General features: G+C 32.1%; 1 protein-coding gene across 1 annotated transcript; it reads right to left on the bottom strand.

Annotated features, from left to right (window-relative positions):
* Nucleotides 1-397: 397 nt before the first annotated feature.
* On the bottom strand, nucleotides 398-23,220 carry LOC127708222 (uncharacterized). Its single transcript, XM_052213066.1, has 12 exons — nucleotides 22,964-23,220; nucleotides 19,357-19,536; nucleotides 13,338-13,478; nucleotides 11,717-11,855; nucleotides 10,863-11,065; nucleotides 9,773-9,911; nucleotides 9,451-9,468; nucleotides 7,113-7,329; nucleotides 6,433-6,572; nucleotides 5,826-5,978; nucleotides 4,111-4,283; nucleotides 398-2,781 (listed from the first exon to the last, which is right to left on the bottom strand). Exons 1-12 carry the CDS (start codon nucleotides 23,033-23,035, stop codon nucleotides 2,560-2,562), a joined length of 1,797 nt encoding a protein of 598 aa, XP_052069026.1. The 5' UTR covers nucleotides 23,036-23,220; the 3' UTR covers nucleotides 398-2,559.
* Between the last annotated feature and the right edge of the window lie 236 nt (nucleotides 23,221-23,456).

The following is a 23,456-nucleotide window of genomic DNA, read 5'->3' as shown; positions in this document are numbered from 1 at the left end:
ACAGGGAACTAAAGATCCAGCAATACAAGTCAACAAATAAACAAAAACACCATCGCAATAAAAAAAGAAGAATGACAGAAAAAACAAACAACAGTTCACACAATTATACATAAAGAACTTAAGACTTAGCAACACAAACTCCACCATAAATCCGCGGATATTCTCATTGTATCGAAAGAGTAGGCAGAAAGTGCTTTACATTGGCACCAGTTGTGTTGATCTTAGCATGCAGAAATGTGTTGAAACATTATTTACTGATGACTTAATCGAAGAAGACAGAACGTATATTTTTTGCAACGACAATGGGAACATATACGTGGTCACATGTAACATAGCTATTACATAACGGTCCACCAAATCATAATGGCGTCCGTCAAACCGTTGATTTTTAAAAGTAACATCAAATGTTCATTTCCAAGATCAACCATTCGGAAAGTTTAATCAATACATCAGCTGTTTATAAGACAATTGCTACCGCATTCTTTTTTCATTTAAACAATCGGAGAAATAAATTATACATAAATATATCATAAAAGTCGTCCCATTGTCAAAAACGTAATAATAAATCTATAAGAATAATTGATTTATGAGAATACAATTTATTAGCTATTTCCACGAATCTTGACTCAGGTTGTAGATTTAACTTTTAATTTGCTTTAGTTAGATAAGTTGGTAGTTACTGAACTGTTTGTAAAATCAGCAACACATGATCAAGAATGAAAAGACAATTTACCATCAACATTTTGATAAGACAAAATATAAAGTGGCACAAACCAAATATAGTCCGATGGTCTTATAAGATTTTTTACAAGGGTAACAATTCCTACTTATACCCTGCTCGGTTTTTAGCATTACAAATTTAGTTACAAAAGGACGAGCAAGGTGAAGAATAGTTAATAAAGCTTTATTGTTAACTTCTCATGAATAATGAGAAAGAAACACAACAACACACATAATGAAGCAACATCTATAGGACAACTAACAGTCTTCAACAATAATCGGGTATCTAGACAACATGTCACGGTCTAAATCATTTATAGTCTAAAACTTTTGTAAATAAATTATACATATCAAATACATTACAATACGAATGATAACATTAACCACTATACATGCGTGCTTTTCTTTAAATTATCATAAATGATATCAACCAGATACATGGTCTTAATAAGAGTTAAAATTTGAAGTTGATAAGACAAAACATGAAGGCGTTTACACGGCAACAGCAAATAATGATACCGATAGATTGACTTGACTTGACTAACCAAGAATTATAACCTTTGCTACTGTGTTGATTGATCTATTAATGTTGGTCACTTGTATGTGCCTTGATGTTTTGTAAAATATACATCTTTTTCAAAACCTCACAATCAGTCGGTTTTTGTTTTGAAAATTTAACAGTTTCATAGTTTAGATATTTAAACGAATGATTACTAAATATATAACTATATTGTCAGGTTGTTTTAAATAAAAGATTCGCTTACCATTTGGCATATGAAATAATGAATTTCGGTGGAAAGGGTGTTTAATATTACTTGTTAATGGTGACTTGCAACTCACAAGTCAGGTTTTAAGTAATAACATTTTCAATTTTATCCTTTTCATGTCAATTTTTACAAATAATGCTCATTTGTTTTGGAAAATTATGCTTTAACACTGAAAATAAAATTATGTTTTAACACTGAAAATAAAATTATGTTTTAACACTCAAAATAAAATTATGTTTTAACACTGAAAGTAAAATTAAGTTTTAACACTTAAAATAAAATTATGTTTTAACACTCAAAATAATTCGGGGATTTTTTGTGAATTTAAAATAGTCTTAATTTTCTATTTTACATAACCACGGTCTGCTGTGTAATTATTAACATATAAGAATCAATATTAAACTTTTATGGTGTGATCTCGATCACATCTGTTTCCTGGTTGTCTGATGATGATCAAGTGTTTTAATTTTTATTCACAAAATTTAAATATTGAATATTCTATAGTATGTGACAACGGTCAAAATATTATGAATTCAGGCATGATTTGACAAAAATTGATGAGATATTGTTGTTTTTATCTCTATGATCTTGATTGTAAATATATAAAATGATAGAAGATCAATCAAACATTTAATTTTTTGAAAAATGTTAATGCGTTATCAAAAAAACGATAATTATATTAATATTGAAAACGGGGGGGAAGACAACAAACTTAAGGCAATATACAACAACTGAGAAAAGAAATCTGATTTAAAATGTAGATGATCTGGATGTATATTGATCAAAGTATAAGTGAAATTGTTTCATCATGCACAGGAGTAATAAAATATCAGCATGTGAAAAAATTACTATTTCAAGAAACATTAAAGTCAGAATCTATTTCAATAAATAAAAATATCAAAGCAATATGAATTATGTAAATCTTTGGTATAACGGTTCTTAACAGTGATGGAAGGACATAAAATATAACCCGTATTGACAGCTACATGTTTGATTAGTTGATGTTAAAGTAAATATATTTCAAATAGGCGATAAATAATACAATCAAAACAAACTAAACCTGAAGTCATAATCAGAAAATTGAAGGCATAGTTCTGTTACGATTGAGCCACATGTACGAGACATTAGTGTCCGAGTGATCACGAATTGTCCTTGTTATCCAGTCGATATAATGATGTATCTTTGTGTAGATACCTGGATACTGAGAATTACCACAGTCATATCCAAATGATACAATGCCAACTTGTACCCACTGGTCTCCCGACCTACAGACTAATGGTCCTCCTGAATCCCCCTTTAAAATAAGAACAATTCCAGTTGACAGTTCCAATATACATAATCAGTACATTAACAATTAAAAGATGTTTACAGATAAATGTGTGATCCTAATGATTAATCGTATCTGGTAGAGTCATAAACAACAAAAAGAAGACGGGCTTGTGGATATACACCAGGGGTGATGGATGCATAACACGCTTACAGAAACTTTTGGGTGTATATATTGACTAAAATTGGGACTGGAAATTTCAAATTGACTATGTATGTAAAAACGTAAGTTCTCGTATCGCACTGCTATCTAGAATTAAGAAATTTTTGGATATTAGTAGTAGAAAGCTGTTTTATAATGCTTATATTCTGCCCATATTTGATTTTTGTTGCTCAGTATGGGGAAATTGTTATGAAGATGGATATCAAAAATTCTTAAAATGCAGGAAAGAGCTGCAAGGATTATACTTGATGCACCAATACTAACACCTAGTATAAATTTATCTAAAGAGCTAAAATGGTTAAATTTCAAATCTAGAATGTCATATATCATAAACTTATTCTTATTCATAAAATTCTCAACGATAAAGCACCTGATTACTTAAAGGAACTCTGTTGTCATATTGTTGACCTACATAGTAGAAATCTACGGTCATCTGCAAATAATAATTTAGCTGTTGTGCGACCGAACACAAATTCAATTAAGAAATCTTTCGCATATAGCTCCTCAATACTTTGGAATAAACTAACAAATGAAATAAAATGTTGTGAAAATCTGGGCACTTTTAAACAAAAAATGTATAGATTTCTTGACTGTAAATCATTTATAACAACTCACTCATATATTTTAATGATTTTGTATTATTTTGTATATATATGAATTTAATTTTCTCTTGTTCTACAGACAATGTATAGTTAGCATGAATATTGCATCTACATAATATGTTCGAAATTGTAAGCTTTGTAATATTTGTACTGTTTGTTCTTAGTGAGGGCCTCAAGGTAGATTAGTGAATGCTAATTGAGTCACCCTCCTTAAATAAAGTCATTTCTTACTTACTTACTTACTAACTTACTAACTATTTCGATTTGTTAACGTGTTGTTATTGTTTACATAGCTTGCTATTGAATTCTTGGTTAAATAGAGGGTAATTTATTCAATTCGTATTTCAAATTTGAAAGGTAATGCATTTACAAAAATTTGAAACAGTACACCTTCAAATTTAAACTTTATTTGTTAAACGTCCTTTTTACGGCCTTCTCCAAGCGCCCTGAACGGCACATATGTCTTGTGAACTGTAATATGTATCGTATGTTTGTTTATTGAAATATATCAATAACATTAAAACTTTCTCACCCAACAGGAATCGTTTCCATCGCCGTCTGCAGTGGCACAAATAACAGATGTTTCTATAGACACTGCAGACTTAGCCATATGACCATCTGGAAGTGAGTTGTATCTGCGATGACATTCGTCAGGTGGTAAAATTGGAATTCTTGCATGAAGTGGGAGCTTGACCCCTTTGCCAACTGAAAAGGATATTAAATGTTTTTGTTTTACTGCACAATTGTGTCTGGTGAACATTTGATCTTAGCATTGAAATCTGTACCGGATTTCCATATATCAGATCGTTGTACAATTACATATGGAAATGTTTTGAACTTTTATGATAACAAAGACTATTTCGATGATTCAAGGTTTTGTTTTGCTTTTATTCATTATTGTGTCCCTTTTTTATTGAAATGAATACATATACGTATCTCAACTTATCAACGTACTTATAAGACTAACACGATGGTAGTCACTGATAGAACAGGATCTGATTACTCTGTTGATACACCAGAGATTTCCCCAGTCTTTGGTGGAGTTCTTGTTTCTCAGTCTGTATTTTTTTATGTATTGTTTTGTGAACTTGCTTGTTTGTCTTTTCGCCGTTTTCCCTTTTTTTTTAAATGGAATTGTCACTTAAACTCGACTTATAAGTTTGGAATCTTCCTTAGGTATCTTTCACCTCTTTTTACGACGTATTTCTTCATTTTAATAGTACTTTTGGTTGAGCATTTGTTTTTTGCAATATTTCTGAACAAAACGTAAAAAACAAAAATACCGAACTCCAAGGAAAATTCAAAACGGAAAGTCCCTTATCAAATGGCAAAATCAAACACATTAAAAGAATGGAAAACAACTGTCATATTCCTGACTTGGTACGAGCATTTCCTTATGTAGAAAATGGGGGATTAAACCTGAATTTATAGCTAACTAATCCTCTCACTTGTATGACAGTCGCATAAAATTCCATTATATTGACAACAATGTGTGAACAACACAAACGAAAGACAGTCACAGTATACTTATATCTTTTATGTTAAACAATAGTCCTCAAAACAGCAGTAGGAAAACTTCAACATAACGAACTTAGATACTAAGTGGAATTGAAAACTGCTAAATACCAGTTCATTACATCTAACATATTTTTATTTGTGTGTTTGCATTGTTTTCCGGGTGAGGTTACCTTATCTTTTTTTATCTTGTGTCTGTTTATTTGTAATTTGTTTTGTGTATACCTGATGAAAACTAAGCTGAAAAGGTCTTTATATATAATAAATATTTATCAAGAACTATATTGGACTCATAATTTAACATATAAAAATAGCTCCAAGACATGTACTTGGACAATGACAGACTCTCTAGCCGCAACTAGTACAGTACCAAGTCTTTAATGGATCATTTATTATATTTGCACTAAGACTGTTTAACATAATTCAAGATTTAAACCCGGATACTTCATACTTTGCTACCGGATTTTATAGAAGTGTATTTGTATATATTAACTTTTCTGAAGGTGTAATTAGTGTTTAAGAATATTTCAAATCGTATACCTTAAAGTACATGTAACATGAATTCAACTGAGGCTGTTAGTAATATCACTGCTCGTTCTATTGAAAAATTGTAAAAATGTATGTTTACACAGTTTTGGCTGCTGGGTTCCAGTTAAAGTCATGTTAACTAATAACGTCTGTTTGGGATGCAGACACAATTTTGTCAATATAACAGAACTATATGCAACTTACCAACAGTATTCTGTCCCCATCCTGCTGCTACACAAGGTGTTCCTGGTGGAAAGGAATCATACGCATCTAGGCACACAATGTTCACATAGTCAGTCATTATTGCAGGGGATTTTAGTTTCAACAAAGCAATATCTTGTAAGATTGGCTTGTCCACTAAAATAAAATATAGATTGAATACCTTTAAATATAAAAATTTACTTTCAATTATGAAAGTACATAGTTTTGATATATTAATTCGATTTTGATGAAAACATATAAGTGAGACTCTCTTAACATCGAATCCGGAGTTTCAGCTATTATTCTGAATATCTTTTTATAAACGATTTCCAACCACCATGTATCTCGAATCGAAACTGCTAAGGACGAATTTGCAAAGTAGTAGTTCAAAGAAAACAGAGGCTAAGACGAGATTTCATCATTGCCATTATATTGACTTATGAAGCTTACTTCGCACTTTATCGTACAGTTGGTGGAGTTCATCGTTTTTATTTTTGACCATGGTATCGTGTGTTTGTACTTTGGGTTTTTTATTGTCCTTTTTGTTATCTACTGCATTTTTTGTGAATATTGTTTTATTGTTGAATTCATTAAAAAGGTTTTCGCTTACCGTCTATGCTAAATGTGTTATGCTTGATAATGTAATCGATCTGTATGATCTGTTCTGTTCCGTCATATCCGGTCTGGCTGTGTTCTCCGACTACCACCTGCCAGTTAAGAGGACTAGACGAACCAGGTGCTACACGTTCACTGACAAAATTGATGAGTCGAAAATTAATTTCAAATATATAATATTATTCAAAGATTAAGTTCATAAAGACATACATGTATATGATTTTTTTTTTCATTTGTAGAGATGTAAGATAACAAAGTCATTAAAATATACTTAAAAATATGAACTTACTTCTCTCATGCCATACTGTAGAAAGAAAGAAACAACAGAAAAGAAAAGATTGGATTTTGTGCAAAAAGGTAATATTTACAGTTTTCTAACATCTCTTTTGTTGGCTATACAAGTAGAATTGTGTATTGGCTTAATTTGTCAATTGGGTCAGTGTGCAATTTTTCAAATTTATGGATATATCATGGGACTTGTACTGAACATTGCACGCACCAAAGATTTGACAGAAACCGCTGGTGGGATTTTTTCAATGTGACAAAACGCTATAAAGAACAAATAGGGGAGATTAATTGTGGTCTATGGTCAGTAACAGCAGTTTCAATATTCTTGATTTTGCTTGTTTTGTTTTCATTTAAAAAAAATATCAAAAGCAATGATAAATTACCTACTCAAAACAATGTGCTGCTGACAAGACCCATTCTGGGTGAATCAGAGAGGCCCCACACAGATGTGGATATCCAGACTTGTTTGAAAAGGAATGAAATCCTAGGAAATGTAGCGACACCAACCATGGCCACTCACCCGGTACAGAATGGATTCCTCCAATTACACGTTTCTGTCGAATATCGTGGTGATAGCGAGATGTTCCACATCTGTCTAGTGGTTCTATTGTAAAAATTAAACAAAATATCAATACTAAGGGAGAACACTGAGTCAATGGTACATTGAGCGTTTAGTGATACTATGATTAAAAGATTACTTTTATCACCAATAATCTGCCGTTTATAAAATAAATAAAATAGTCCGGCTTTCTCTATGTTTATTATGCACAAATAACGTTTCAACTAGGCATTAATATCTAAAACTGTCAACAGATACAAAAAACTTCATCTATAACTATTTTACATTACAATGTTTTACAAATAACAAACACAATGATAACGAACATTGGAAGAAGACGATGGTAATGTATTACCTTATCCGACAACGCCTTAAAGCCAAACACATTACGTCTATAAGTACACCTATCAGTTCTCTACCCTTTGAAAATACTAAACACATTGCAACATGGAAAAGGAATTCCACATTCATCCGAATTTATCGGAGTGTCATTCCATCATGGTATTTGGAGAGAATGGTTCTTTTTCAGTATGGAAAAAAGTAAAACAACAAAAATACCGAACTCGTAGGAAAAATCAAAACGGAAAGTCCCTTAACAATTGTCAAAAAATTTATATTTTAACATACCTGTATACGATAACTACTGGCTTATAATTATTTTCTTTTAAAATTTTGTTATTTTTTTAGGTGTCAGAAGGTTTAAAAAAACCTGATTAAAAACCTATACATGTATATAAAGCTTTCACAAATCTAACACATATTGCCTCAGTTTTATAATTAATTTGATGTGTATATTCTTAATGGATTAATGAGATTTGAACACCGGTACACACAATACTGTTGCCTCTAATTTACACTTCTTATTTTAAGAAAAAAACGGAAGGAAATGAGTTAGGAATTTATAAATCCCGCACAGCCAAACGAACACGTCTCTTTAACATTGGTTTAACTGTCGACTGGGAGACGTCCAGGTGACAATATTTCTAACCCTTTTCGACTCTGGGGATGCTAGGGGTATCTGTTTCTTTGTACAGATGTGTTTAGTCGGTTAAAAGAGCTTTGGTAATATCTACACCAGAATTGTTTTATTGGAAACTTTATTGTAACGATTTTCTAATCACTATGATATCATCATAACAATTTAAGAAAAGATTTAAGCCATTTGAATTATTTACGTGTTATAATACTTTATCAGAGTTCAGATATGGATACCAAAGATTTTTTGTTCTTTTACGACATCATCCCGATTTTCTTTACTTAACTGTGACCCATGCAAGAGAAATGCTACAGTGTTGAAGAATAAATAACCATTCTTGATAATTTTTAGAAAGTAATTTTATGAAATCTTCATTTGCTGCTTTGGATGCTCGTAACACGAAATCAGATTCCCAATTGTGAATTTTTCATTTCTATATAACAACATTTCAGATCCGCCTGCGTATGGAGTATATATCTCAAGAGTTTATAAGATATTCCTCAGCGGGCGATTTCTATTATGATTCTCTTGAAAGAGAGTGTTACTGCTTACAAAGAAGCTAATGAACTGAGGGTTCCAAGCAGTAAATTTGAAGTCATCCCTTCGATAGTTTTATGGACGCCAACACGAGTTGGTTCACCATTGTGGAATATCTGTGTTCAGCAAGGATGTTTTACAACGGTAGAAACCACAACTCCGTCAGATCAACACAGGTTTTTGTGGTTCGGTTCGTGTTGCTCAGTCTATTGTGGTGTGGAATTGTTGGTCTTTTCGTCGTTTTTTAAAAGGCTTCCAAAGGGATAATCAAAATTCATAAGTCGAGAAACCCACAACACCATGACAAAACAAAATGAAAAATGACAAAAAAGGCAAACAACAATCTTCCAAATTCTAATTACAGACTAAGCAAAACGAAGTCAATCAAAAACGGGGGTAATCTCAAGTATAACATTGATGTAATGTGTTATCGTTTCCGTTTCATTAGCTTTCATTTTCAGTACAAGATAACAATTAAAAATCAAATTTTGTTTACGTGACAGTTTAAAGGCAATCAAGAAAAAATGATTGGGAATTGAAAGATTAAACGTTTAAAACAATAACACAACACTGTCGGAAATTTCCGTTTACTTTATAAGCTTTAGAAAAAAGGGGAAAAAAGGAAGAGTTTAAGGTGAAAACTAACAACTTACCATCTCTATGAAATATGCCTGAAAAAAAAATAATACATGTATTGTAACATATCAAATAATAAATAAATCAATAAATTGATAAATTACATCCACGACATTTAGACTCTAGTGAATTATTATTGTCTCATTGGAAGTCATATCATATCACCATATTGTTATATCTTTCAAACGTGTTGTACCTGACGTAGACCGGTTAAGTGAATGTAAGTGCTGTACTTAGTTTCGGAATGATATATTCCATTTTTTGTTGACTTTGTGAATAACATGATTGATGACTTATTTTGTCTCCTTCAATGGAAATAATTAAGATAAATAAACTTACGACATCCACTGAGGTAGACATGAAAACCCGTTGTATCAGTAACGTTTCTGTTCCCTGCACTGATTCGTAGACACATTGCTCTGACAGGATGTAAACTGAGATCTACCACAATCTCATGACCATAAAATGAATGGAATATCTAAAACCGGAAGTACAATTATGTTATATACAGAATATAGACGGATATCTATCACAATTTGATGAATAAAATGAATGGAATATCTAAAACCGGAAGAGTTCATATCGTAATATACAGGATGTAGACGGAGATCTACTGCAATGTCATGATCATAAACTGAATAGAATATCTAAAACCGGAAGTACATAAACGTTATATACAGGATGTAGACGGAGATATACTGCAATCTCATGACCATAAACTGAATGGAATATCAAAAACCGGAAGTACATATACGTTATATACAGGATGTAGACGGAGATATACTGCAATTTCATGACCATAAACTGAATGGAATATCAAAAACCGGAAGTACATATACGTTATATACAGGATGTAGACGGAGATCTACTGCAATGCCATGATCATAAACTGAATGGAATATCAAAAACTGGAAGTACATATACTGTATATACAGGATGTAGACGGAGATCTACTGCAATGTCATGATCATAAACTGAATGGAATATCTAAAACCGGAAGTACATATACATTATATACAGGATGTAGACGGAGATCTACTGCAATCTCATCATAAAATGATTGGAAGATATAAAAACCACTTAGATTGAGACTTACAACTTAAAATACATGTATGTTTCAGGATGTAGAATTAGATCTATCACACTCTAATGACAGTAAAATGAATCGAAGAGTTAAAACCAGAAGTACAAATGTGTTATTTACAAGATGCAGGCTAAGACTATTTGAATCTCATGGTTAAAAAATTGAATAGAAAAAACGGAAGTACATATATGGTATATGCAGTATCAAGACTTCGAACGACCACAATCTCATAGCTATAAAATGAATGCAATATCAAAAACCGGAAATACACTGATTCGAAGACCCATCGTCTGACAGGTTGAATCGGAGAAAATACAGACTACAGAATAAAACATAGCACCTTACTTTTGGTCTGCCATTTTCTGCGATTAGTTTATAATCTGTACATGTTCGGCTGTATGATATGATGTATCCGTGGTCATTTACAACACCCGGAAGTATAGATAATGCCATGACGATCTGTTCTGATTGGAATTTGGTCTCAAATTCACCTGTCCTACGATTTATATACCATAATGGATGTAGTGGTTCAGCACAAGTTCTGGCAACTGTTGAAAATAATACATATATTTTTTTTATTCTTTCATTATATATAATTAAAGTATTACAAAACGTATGCGACTAACACTTTAACATCGATTAATGAACAAACTTTACCTTGATATGCAACTGATATTCCTTGAACTGGAAATTTAAGGAGACATATGTCTAAAGGGCTGGTCCAGGAAGACGCCGAGGGGCCCGGTCCAACTCCACTTATGGCGGAAATTTTGAGATTTTGAACGTTTTACTGATTTTAGACTGTCGATCACACCTTGCTTTATCATTTGAACCATGGCCTTTTAGAAATCCTCAATTTGCAAATGTGAATTTCTAAAGAATAAGTATGTTAAATACTAAAATGCTTAAGCGTTTAAAATTTCACGTTTTTTTTCAGAAAATAATATAAGTTAGATATAAACTGCTAAACAAATTACTTTATGGCTAGACTTTTTTGGATTTTATTACTATGTTCTAGTATTGAAAAAAACCCAACTTTTCAAATTTATAAATTAATTAAAAAACATTGATACAATATTTTGTATATAAAAAATATGCAATTTCATCGGCTTGTCATGTATATATATGCTATATATGCTCTATATGCCCCTTGTGGGCCCTTAATTGGTAATAAAATATGTTCTATAACATAAACTCACCACACCCATAGACTTCCATTTGCATAGCTGTTGTTTCGCCATGACGTGTGACTGGTATGACCCTAATACATTTTGCAGTAAACACGCGGTCAAAAAATATCACTGACAGGGAATTTCCATCAACATTTCCAGGAAATATCTGAAATTTGTATTATACTATTGAGTACAAGTTAATTTGTGAAGTAAAACTTGCAGATACATGAGGAAGATTTCTGCTGATGTCATTACAGGTACATGTATATATTCTGATAAATTCAGGATACTGAAGCAGCATTATTGAAAATATTGTTTCATTACTGCTTAATCAGTTCTGCATGCGCACAAACCTGCCCCTTTGATTATATAAACCACATGTTGTCAGAAAAAAGCAGTCCAGCTACCAACAGCATGGAAACTAATTTACATACTTGAGCCCTGTTGTTTAACTGACACGTCGTACGGGCGTTAAAGATTTACTTATGGGTCACATTCTTACAGCCATTTACAATATAAATTTAAAAGGTCGGTCGCTTCGTTAGCTCCACCCTTTCTTCGGAACAGCCTTATCAGAATTTGGAATTAACTCTAGATCTAGTGGAAATTCATGCGTGTGAGCAAATTATGCCATACAATTCGAAATAGAAGCGAGGTTGAACGTTTTTTTGTTTTCCTTGGTGAAAAAATGCAAAAAGTTTGTAATATAGTAATATTTGTAAGGTGTTATAGCTCTTTGCAAGATGTTACTTAAATGTCAATGAAAAAAGCATTTAATAGATAACTCAAACCCTTGCGCTTGATTTAAAAGTCATGTATCTATTTAAACATACAAACTTGGGAGAGAAATAAACGAAATTTAATGAATTTAAAACAGATTGTGACCAGGTGAGTCCATATGGTAACCGTCTCCTGTTACGCATGCATGTACGCAAATACTAGATTTTGAACTACACAAATGGAGAGAGACCAAAGGTGTATACATGCTTAGAATCTTCTATTATGCATGCATCGTCCGTAAAAGGATTCCAAAGTGGCACATGGTAAAGCCCATCAAAGCAAGGAACATTATTAATCTGGTTATGTCTGACATGTAACCATAATATCATAAGTGAGTTGAGATCCGACACACTGTAACTATAGGTTTTGTTCTAAACATGAGAACTGATCTTGAACAATTACGTCAAATCTAAAGCAGTAAGAATTTAAGCATATGAAATTTCTATCTGGTCAAATTGGTAAAGGAAAATGACAACAAAAAACTGAAGTAATCATTAAAACGAAATCCCATTATGAGAATACGCCTTAAATTTTAAGAACATCTTGTGCATGCGACAAAGATGTCCTCTGTCGCCTATTGTATTAGAACAAGATATACTTTAACAGTGGAATACTAGTACTGAATACAAACATAAGTTACTATACACGTTATTCAATACGGGCTAAAACATCAAATTCTGTTTACGACTTGAGTTCATTGAGTGTTTAATAATTAATTGCCAACAAGGAAATATAAGTATTTCATGGTACATGAAATAAATTGATTGATTATTGGTTCAATCACTCCAGCATGAAAACACATATCAGTTTTTTTTTTATTTTGAATTTACTATGTGTTGTATTTTAATCATCTTAAGAAAAAACTTACCATATACTGGTCATCAGTGAAGGGAATAAATATATCACAATCTAAACTGTAAGTTACGTAAAGGGAGGTAACCCAAAGGGAATGTTTCAAATCTCCTTGGATGGACAATCCTGAGACAAGTATTGGTTCCAACATAGAAACCTGTAATAACAATATTATTTACAAATTACAATATGTTTGGGAAAATAATCCTGAAACGTATCGGTTAGATATGTCACAGATGATGTATTTACATCTTTTTCGTATTCATTTATTTCATAATCATAATCATGTTTGTTTCATATATTTATATTATTTCATTTATGCATATACATTCATATTCACGAGTTCATCCGATGATTTCATATTTCCTTTGACCTTACATGACCTGAAATAATCTGAAGAGCATTTAAAACATATACTGAAATGTATATGCACGAGTAAGTTTGCATACTTTCACCCCCGGATAGTTATAAATTTTAGGGTATTAACGTTTCACTGTTACTCTTGGTTCATTAGCCGGTGTATATAAGGTCGTTGATTTAAAATCACAGTTGTTATATTTTCAGAAATAAAATTATGTACGCCGATCTTTAGTATTAGCAGTTGTAAAGCCATTTCATTATACAAGAAAAGTAACAAACACATTTTTAAATGAGCAAATTAAATTTGAAAAATCTATAAAAATCAAATAGTATTTCATTTTTTTCTGTCAGGGTTTTATTTGTTTATGTATGCTTCATATAAATGCAGGAGAAAAGAGAGTGTTAATTTGATATTAATTGCATTTATTTACATAATCTGAATTAAAATACTTAAACGTAATTTACTTGTAGTGTACTTCACATTGAGTTAACCACATCACCCTCAAGAAATGACCTTGCAACATTAGCTCGGTAAATAACTGCTTTTTTACATAATAAATCACAAATGGTACATGTAACATCATGTTTGTTCAGAAAGTTGAAGGATTTTCTTTTAACTTTTAAAGGTTACTAAACCTTGAATAATCAAAAGAACAAATTTCAAAAGCCATCAACACATTATATGAGGGTCTAGATGGGGTTTACAGGATAGAGTAAAATGGGCAAAAAATATATAGAATAGGGAAAAATGGACAAAAAACTATACAAAATAGAGAAAAATGACACCAAGAAATAAAGAATATAGAAATGAAGGAACCCCCATCCAGACCCTATTATATATCAATCAAGTGTTATGTTTCTTGTTTCCTAGAGAGCCCGTACATGACATGCAATTAATTTGTATCCTTTAGTCGTCATCCGAAATAAACGCAGTTAAAAGTTGGATGGGCGGTAAATATTAAAAAAAAAGTTAAACCTCGCCACATAATTGTCCATGTCACCAATCTAGTCAAGTGTGAAATTCTGTTATATCTAAAAGATTCCTAAATGGGTTTTTGCTTTTGTGAAATTTGGCCACGGTATGTAAGGTAGATCTTTGGTATGTAAGGTAGATGTAAGGTAGATGTAAGGTAGATCTTTGGTATGTAAGGTAGATGTAAGGTAGATCTTTGGTATGTAAGGTAGATGTAAGGTAGATCTTTGATATGTAAGGTAGATGTAAGGTAGATCTTTGGTGTAGATCTTTGGTATGTAAGGTAGATCTTTGGTATGTAAGGTAGATCTTTGGTATAGATCTTTGGTATGTAAGGTAGATCTTTGGTATAGATCTTTGGTATGTAAGGTAGATCTTTGGTATAGATCTTTGGTGTGTAAGGTAGATCTTGGTATAGATCTTTGGTGTGTAAGGTAGATCTTTGGTATAGATCGTTGGTATAGATCGTTGGTGTGTGAGGTAGATCTTTGGTATAGATCTTTGGTGTGTAAGGTAGATCTTTGGTAGCTCCTGTTTAATCTATTTACAAAATTTTGTTTAACTCGATACGATTTAAAGCCCGACATATTGTATAGACTTTACTGTTGGAGAATGAATGCTGCCCTATCACTCTGGATACCATATCTTATCAAGCCTGACGTATTGTATAGACGTTACTGTTGGAGAATGTATGCTGCCCTATCACTCTGGATGGCATTTCTTATCAAGCCTGACGTATTGTATAGACTTTACTGTTGGAGAATGTATGCTGCCCTATCACTCTGGATGCCATATCTTATCAAGCCTGACGTATTGTATAGTCTTTACTGTTGGAGAATGTATGCTGCCCTATCACTCTGGATGCCATATCTGATCAAGCCTGACGTATTGTATAGACTTTACTGTTGGAGAATGTATGCTGCCCTATCACTCTGGATGCCATATCTTATCAAGCCTGACGTATTGTATAGACTTTACTGTTGGAGAATGTATACTGCCCTATCACTCCGGATGCCATATCTTATCAAGCCTGACGTATTGTATAGACTTTACTGTTGGAGAATGTATGCTGCCCTATAACTCTGGATGCCATATCTTATCAAGCCTGACGTATTGTATAGACTTTACTGTAGGAGAATGTATGCTGCCCTATCACTCTGGATGCCATATCTTATCAAGCCTGACGTATTGTATAGACTTTACTGTTGGAGAATGTATGCTGCCCTATCACTCTGGAGAATGTATGCTGCCCTATCACTCTGGATGTCATTTCTTATCAAGCCTGACGTATTGTATAGACTTTACTGTTGGAGAATGTATGCTGCCCTATCACTCTGGAGAATGTATGCTGCCCTATCACTCTGGATGCCATTTCTTATCAAGCCTGACGTATTGTATAGACTTTACTGTTGGAGAATGTATGCTGCCCTATCACTCTGGAGAATGTATGCTTCCCTATCACTCTGGAGAATGTATGCTGCCCTATCACTCTGGATGCCATTTCTTATTAATTGTGTCGTTGGGTTATCATCTCATGTTCACATCTCCTTTTATTTATTCAGATTAAGAAAACGTTTACCATAAAAACAATTGGATCAATATGAACAAATTTGGTCTAATAACTTTTTAAATTTCGACTTTGATATCAATAGCAAATATTGTTTTAAAGAAAAAAAACATGAAAATGCAGAACAAAGAACATACATCCGTATCCAAAGCAAAACAATTCATGAATTTCCAGAGTTCAGCAATGTGACGAACTTGTACTTTTTATACTTTTTACAAGACTTTGACATCATTATATATAAGGTAGTATGACTTTCAACGTGATCTCACTTAATATAGAATATCCTACAGCAGAAGACATGATCTCTGAAGTTTTTTGTGCGCTAGACTTGAAAAAACGTGACACAAAAGTCCTGTACGCTTTTAGTATTAAGTAATTTTCTAGGTCGATTCAGATTTGAATTAATCAAATAACTCAGAATAGCCTATTCGCATGCTACATGAATTAATGGAAATAGGTACAGACAAATCAAGTTTCAATTTTTGGTGCGAAAATTGAAGGAAAGAAAAATAAAGGATAATATCAATATCAATCCTAGCACATAAAAAAAAACCAAAGCAACCATTCAACGCCTGTTGCGTAATTCCATCATTATGTCAACCATTTACTATTAAGGATCATGTTAGAAAATTTGAACAGAGATTTATATTTTTCCTAATAGAACTGTTTATTAAAATTTTATTGTTGTTAACAATTACCCTTAATGGTGCAACTATTCCAAATGGATTTTCCCCTGAGTGGTATTGGGATTCAAAATATAACTTATGAATGACTTAAACGGGTTAGCTACATAAAGCAATGCTTGTCTTAGAATTAACACATCCAGGTATAAATTCACTTATTTACGATTTATTAATATGTGTTCATACACAACTCTTATAAGGGGACGATGTTTTAATTCTGAGGGAGACTCCTGGCAAATTTGAGGGTAGAAGATCTATTTTCAACTTAAAGGCGGCCAAATTATATATTTTCACTCAGACCAGGCCTAGAATACGAAGTTTCCTCTAGTCCAAAAAATGACACAAAACTGTAGACCTTTTGTGATAAGGGTCATTTTTTTGGTAGAATACATATACCACTTAATACAAACTGAGCAGTCAAAATGAAGTCTTGAAATTTGATTCTATTGAAATATGAAAATTTCACAGCATAACAATGAGGGGTGGATCCACGGTTAGGAAAGAGGAATGTAATTTTCAAATAGGATAAAAATTGTGCCGAGCGCAGCGAGGCAAATATATTTTTTTGGCGATTTATAAGAAAATATATTTGTCCGGTCAAAAGGTGATCGACGTACGCTCTCATGAATCAACCACTGACAATATTTCTGTAATAAAAATTGAAAATAACACTTTATGAATGATATGCAACCGATGCTCTATTCTGGATTATCTTTAACTAGTGTATGTTTTTGTAAATGAAGCGAGCGAAGCGAGCCAAATATATAGAATATTTTTGGGCCAGGATTTTTATTTTCATGTGTGATGTGACAAGATTATTTATTTCCAAATTAATGGGTGCCAGAATATTTATTTCTAAAATCTCCATCAACCTCAGAAGCAAATGATCGTCCCCTAACACATGCATTCAAAAACACATCTTCTTTGATCTACATTTAAACCATGCGGATATTAGACCTAAAAAGATATTTTTGAAACTCAAAAAGTAAAATAACGGTTCAGAAATTTGGACGCGTTCTAAAATATTATGTAATGAACAGGGTAATAGAAAGTTTCGGCACCACGGTGAATAGTTGGTTTTCAAATTTCCGACATTAAAAAAATAAAAATTTTTGTAAAGGCAAACAACTTCTTCGTAGGAAAATATTTGGTTGAACAACTTTCAATATTAATTATAATCGTCACCTATTATTAAGGTAGATTGGGGGTTTTCCGCCATCGTTGATAGTAAATAAGTTGAGAACAATCGGTTAAGATCTTTTTAAAAAATGCAAAAAGTTTTAACAGGAATGCATTTTGTTTGCAAATCTGTTCATTTAAATAATGAAAATTATATGTTTTTTTCTTATTTTTCTACTGTTTTAACACAATATATTTTGTTTGATTCAATTCTTTTTTCCAACTAAGCAATATAAGGGAAGGTAACGCAGAGAATTTTATTTCATAAAGGAATGTACAGTAAATTATCCTTTCGGTTTGCCGCAAAAAAACGAGTACGGTGACCCCAGTTTTTATTTCTATTTCTGAAAACACATTGTAAGAGCTATTTTCGAAAGTATTTTTTTATTTTTAAGTTTTTTGTCTATTCACACAAAAGTGTTTTTCAATGTATAATCCTTACAAAATCTGACAGTTTTGCACAACCTGTAGCTTGAAAAAAGTGCTCCGTGGCCCTTTTATTATTTATAATTTTAAAAATAACATAAAATAAACAATAAAATTATACTATTATTGGTACTTGAGACCTACCCCATCAACCTTGAAAGGGCAAGTTTGATAAAAATTGAATGAAACGATACAGGTTTTATAAATGTTAGAGCAGTTTCTTTGTTTAAAACAAATGATAATTTCTTAAAACAAATGAAAATTTCCACCTGTATGACGTATTTTGATTCATAAAAACTATAACATATAGTTGTCAGTAAGGTGATAAACAGATGATGGCCCATTAATAGACACATGTGATGATTTATAGTTCAAGTCAAGCATCGTTTATAGGTAAAAAAAAATGTGTCGTTAGCTCACTACAACCATGCAATCCTTTTAACTTGTGCACTAAAGTATATATTTAAACGGCTGTTTCTTTCCTCTAGTAATCGTATATTCTGCATTTGCATTTGCTTACATAAAGGAAATGCACGTGTACACACATTCAAATATCAACCTAACATTTCATTACTGTTTAAATGTGGCTGTGTCTACTACCTCGATAGTATTACTGATGGCAACATTGTAATTTTGACCTCCTAATTGTTTGCTTTGTCCAGTTTTGAATTCACAGCGTTTTTTTCTACCTTTAGAGATATTGCTTTAACATCCGGTGGCATCGTTGATGGTAGCTTTTTCAATTTTACTGCCCTTTTTCATATTTGACGGTGCAAGTTTTGCCCTTCCCACTCCGGTGGATTCTTGTATCACTTTCAATAACGGTCGGGTTTTTTTTATTATTTACCTGTACAAATGTGGAGCTACCTAGTCCTGTGGCATACCAGGATGTGGGACTATGTAGTCTGGTGTTGGTGGCATTACCTTCGGTGGCACTGACAACATATCTTACTAAGTGGCGCTTTGATAAATATGTCAACCCGAGAGGTTTCTGACAGGAGGTATCTTCGTTCTGCTTGTGAAAACCCTGTAAGGCAAAATGATAATTTGATGGAATTTTATTTTTCATGGATGAATGAAATTCTTTAAATCGTGATTATTATAATAATTCTTTGAAGTGTACAACTATAATATTAGGTGATATATGATCATACGTCCTTTCAGATAAGTAAGAATAAGTACAGAAGTGAGTCACGGATTATTTGCATTCATAGACTGATGTATAACGTTCAGGTTAACGCTTTACAGTTCACTTATAATTCATAAGAATTTATGGTAAACTTTTATAAATTTTAGTGAAGTCAGATGTAAATTCATCAACGTAAAAACGTTGTAACAAATAAATGCGATGTATTGTCTTATCTTTCAGTACATACACATTTTTACATATTTGCATTATTCCAGTCACAATATGCACAACAAAGTAAGTAACAAGGTGCAAAGATAACACATAAGAACTGTATACTGATGCTACTATAGCACTGTTAAAGATTTGCTTAAAACACTGAAAAATGAGGTGCTACGGCACTGTAAAGGGGTTGCTTGACACTGTGCGAAGGTTGTGAAGATGGTAAAGTTTATGTTACAACACACTAAAAAGGTTCCAACACCACGCTTTACAAATGGGTTTGATATGTCACTGTAAAAATGTTATGTCATAGCACTATGTAAAAAGGGTGCCTGGCACTATAAAACGGTTGTGCTTTAAGCACAGTAAAATGTTTCACAGCACTATAAAAAGGTTGAGTAAAAGTCCTTCAAAAGGATTATGCTTTAAATACTGTAAAATAGTCACACTTAAAGCACCGTGAAAAAGTTCTACAGCACTGTTAAAGTTTTGGCTATAGTACCTTAAAGGGTTGTGTTATAGCATTGTAAGAAGGTTTATCTTATTGCACTGTAAAACGATTGTGCTATAGAACTGTAAAACGGTTGTGCTATAGAACTGTAAAAGGGCTATGCTTTTTATTGCATTTTAAAACGGTTGTGCTTTAGAACTGTAAAAGGGCTGTAAAAAAGTTTTTCTTATTGCACTTTTAAAAAGATTAAAAGATGATACAATAGCAATAAGTCTGAGTAAACAACAAACCGAATGAGTTTTTTTTTCCTATTATTTCAGATTACTAATTTTGCATCTGAGCATTGGTGATTCGTTTTTGCTTTCTCGTCAGCCGCGAAACTTGTCTATACAGATAAAAAAAAAAGACAGTTAAGCCAGAATATTAAGGTTTATCCCCCTGCTCAGTCGCTCCGTAATTTTCGTATCATCACTTTGGGACATTAGCAGAACTTATCAGCTATACTATTCGTCACAATGTGTGAGGAGAAGTTTTCAGCGACGTTACAATGTGTGAGGAGACATTATCAAGCGTAAAACTGTCTATGGGTGCAGGAAAATACCAGAAAAAGCGCTCACTCGCCAAAAAGGTTCTTATTGTAGCTCGTGGCTGTAATTTAACGATATCAATGTGCAGAAAACCCGATAATCTATACTTATTTATAATTACATGTATATGCAATAATTTGAATACTTTTAGTTTCTTAAGGAAATGTTATTGTTTAAGGTCGGCGATTTTTTAAAAATGTTGTCTGTCTAAGAAAATAACGTATCTCTTTATAGTCATAATACAGAAATATTCAGCTTTCCTTATTGTCAGAGAAATAAATAGTCTACGCAAATATTACAGTTTGGAACAGATCCTTAAATTCTTTTTCTTTCTTCAAATCATACTATACAAATTCATACGGCTTCGTGTTGAAGACCGTACTTTGACCTATAATTGTTTATTTTTTTATACATTTTGACTTGGATGGAGGGTTGTCTCATTGGCACTCATACCACATCTTCTTATTTATATATAATCTGAATATTTTTCAATATTTTCTAATGTTAATAACACAAAATGGTTTCCAAATGACCCTTGAAACACAGGAGCTTGCATCGACAGTGACAGTCGTATATTTTTTGACAGTCATCTTTTCTCAAACATCAAAATAATATAAAAAAACACCAAATTTTCAATACACGTATAATCGTATGGTTAAAAAAGAAAAGAATAGTAAGAGTAAGAAAAAATACTTATTGAGTTTCTTACTGGATACATTTTAATCATTATGATTTTGTTCAGTTTTCTTTATGATTAAATAATACATAAGCAAAAACAAACGAGAACAAATTGCTATATTAGTAGAGCAAAGAAAACAAACATTTAAACCACAAAAGAAAACACACTTAACACTTTATTCTTCTCGCTACCGCTAGCATTTGCAGGTTGTAATAAACAGTCAAGAACATGTAGTTCAAAGGTTGTCGTTTGTTGCTGTCTGTCATATATATTTTTCGTTTTTTTGTTTTGTACAACAATCAGGCCATTAGTTTTTCGTTTGAACTAGTTCACATTTTGCCATGTTTGGGCCTTTTATACCTAACTATACAGTGTGGGTTTTGTTCATTGTTGAAGGCTTTATGGTGGTCTATAGTTGTTTACATACTCCGCATTTGAAATCTGGTGTATAGTTGTCTCTTTGGCAATTATACATCATCTCCGTAGTTTTATTAAAATAAAAAATATCCAATTGAAAGATATCACGTTATAATAAATTTCCGAGATTTGTGACATCCTGCTTGCCTTAAAAAAACTCATTCTCCTTGTTTCCCTAAATGTCTTATATATATATATATATACTAATTCTTAGTTGATTGTTCTATTTTGTCTTTTTTTTATTTATTTTTTTTACTTTTAGCTTAAATAGAATACACATAAGTTTGTGTTGTCCTATACTCTTGTTCGTTAAAATAAAATTTCCAAAAAATATTGTTTTGTTAAAATGACAAAGTAAAAAACTAATTATAAAATAAACACATCCTATCTCCCAAATGCAATACAAATCATGATTAGAATTTATTCAGTATTGCCTTTAGGAGGACATAAGATCTATTAAACAACAGTTATATAAAACATTCATTTAATATTGAAATGTAATATATCAATTTTTTACAGTTAATGGCAAATTAAAATAAGATTTTTTTCTAATTCACTGTAAACGTTCATTCAAATTCAAAACTGATATAAATAATTATTTAACAGTAAATACACTATAATGACTAAATTACTGTCGAAATTCAAGATCTTTTTTGAAAAGGGAGTTCGGGTTTTTGTGAGTTCCATGAAAAAAGGGGGCTCCAGTCTAATTTTGTCATTTTTACGTAATCAAGCATAAGCGTAGAAATGAAGTCCAACCCCACTTTTCTGGATTACATTGTGTTATAGCTAAGGTTTCTGGGAATAATCATTTTACATGTTACTATAATATTTTTATAAATGAGATATTAGTAAATCATGTAAAGTTATGTAATATCTGTCCTGACAGAATGGTTGGAGGGCATGATAAACAAACAATTATAATATCTATATGGCCTGTTTATGGACAAATTAATAACTCTTAAGACTTACCTTAGAGAATGGGAACGAATGTATCCGTACACAAATCTGCATTAGAATGAACGCATGGAAGATAAGTCCCATGATCAGATGCCACTAGAGTCTCCTTCCTCCATAACTAATATGGAGGTTATTTAGGAACATAACATCCAAACTTTTTTTTAGTGTTCTGGCCTGGTCTTTAATTGATAATACATGGAAAATAATGGATTACGGGGAAGTTAACAACGCTAAATGTTGTTGTCCCGCGGCCATATATGAACCATGTTACAGAAACTAACAACGTATTGTTATTCTCATTGGTTACTGCCTAGTGTGAAGTGCAGTCATACATACGGTGTCCTTCAGTTAGGATTTACGCTGTTTCAATCACAAGTGATATCTTTTATAAAACGTTATAAATATTATTCATCAAATAATATTCCACAGATCTCTGAACACAGTTATTATTGTAAGGATTTATTGTTTTATTTATACGAATGCTTGAGAATTAACATGCTCCAGG

The sequence above is a fragment of the Mytilus californianus genome, unplaced genomic scaffold (assembly GCF_021869535.1).
Source record: "Mytilus californianus isolate M0D057914Y unplaced genomic scaffold, xbMytCali1.0.p SCAF_7, whole genome shotgun sequence".
Classification (NCBI taxonomy): Eukaryota; Metazoa; Mollusca; class Bivalvia; order Mytilida; family Mytilidae; genus Mytilus; species Mytilus californianus.
This window is presented reverse-complemented; position numbering and strand designations above follow the sequence as displayed.

What these genes read in the sequence shown, in the direction of transcription:
- LOC127708222 (XM_052213066.1), bottom strand. Translation starts at nt 23,035, where the DNA reads ATGGGACTTATCTTCCATGCGTTCATTCTAATGCAGATTTGTGTACGG. An exon ending in ATTCGTTCCCATTCTCTAAG is followed by an intron (nt 19,537 to 22,963) that starts GTAAGTCTTAAG and finishes TTTGCCTTACAG; the next exon opens with GGTTTTCACAAGCAGAACGA. An exon ending in ATGGAAACGATTCCTGTTGG is followed by an intron (nt 2,782 to 4,110) that starts GTGAGAAAGTTT and finishes CTTATTTTAAAG; the next exon opens with GGGGATTCAGGAGGACCATT.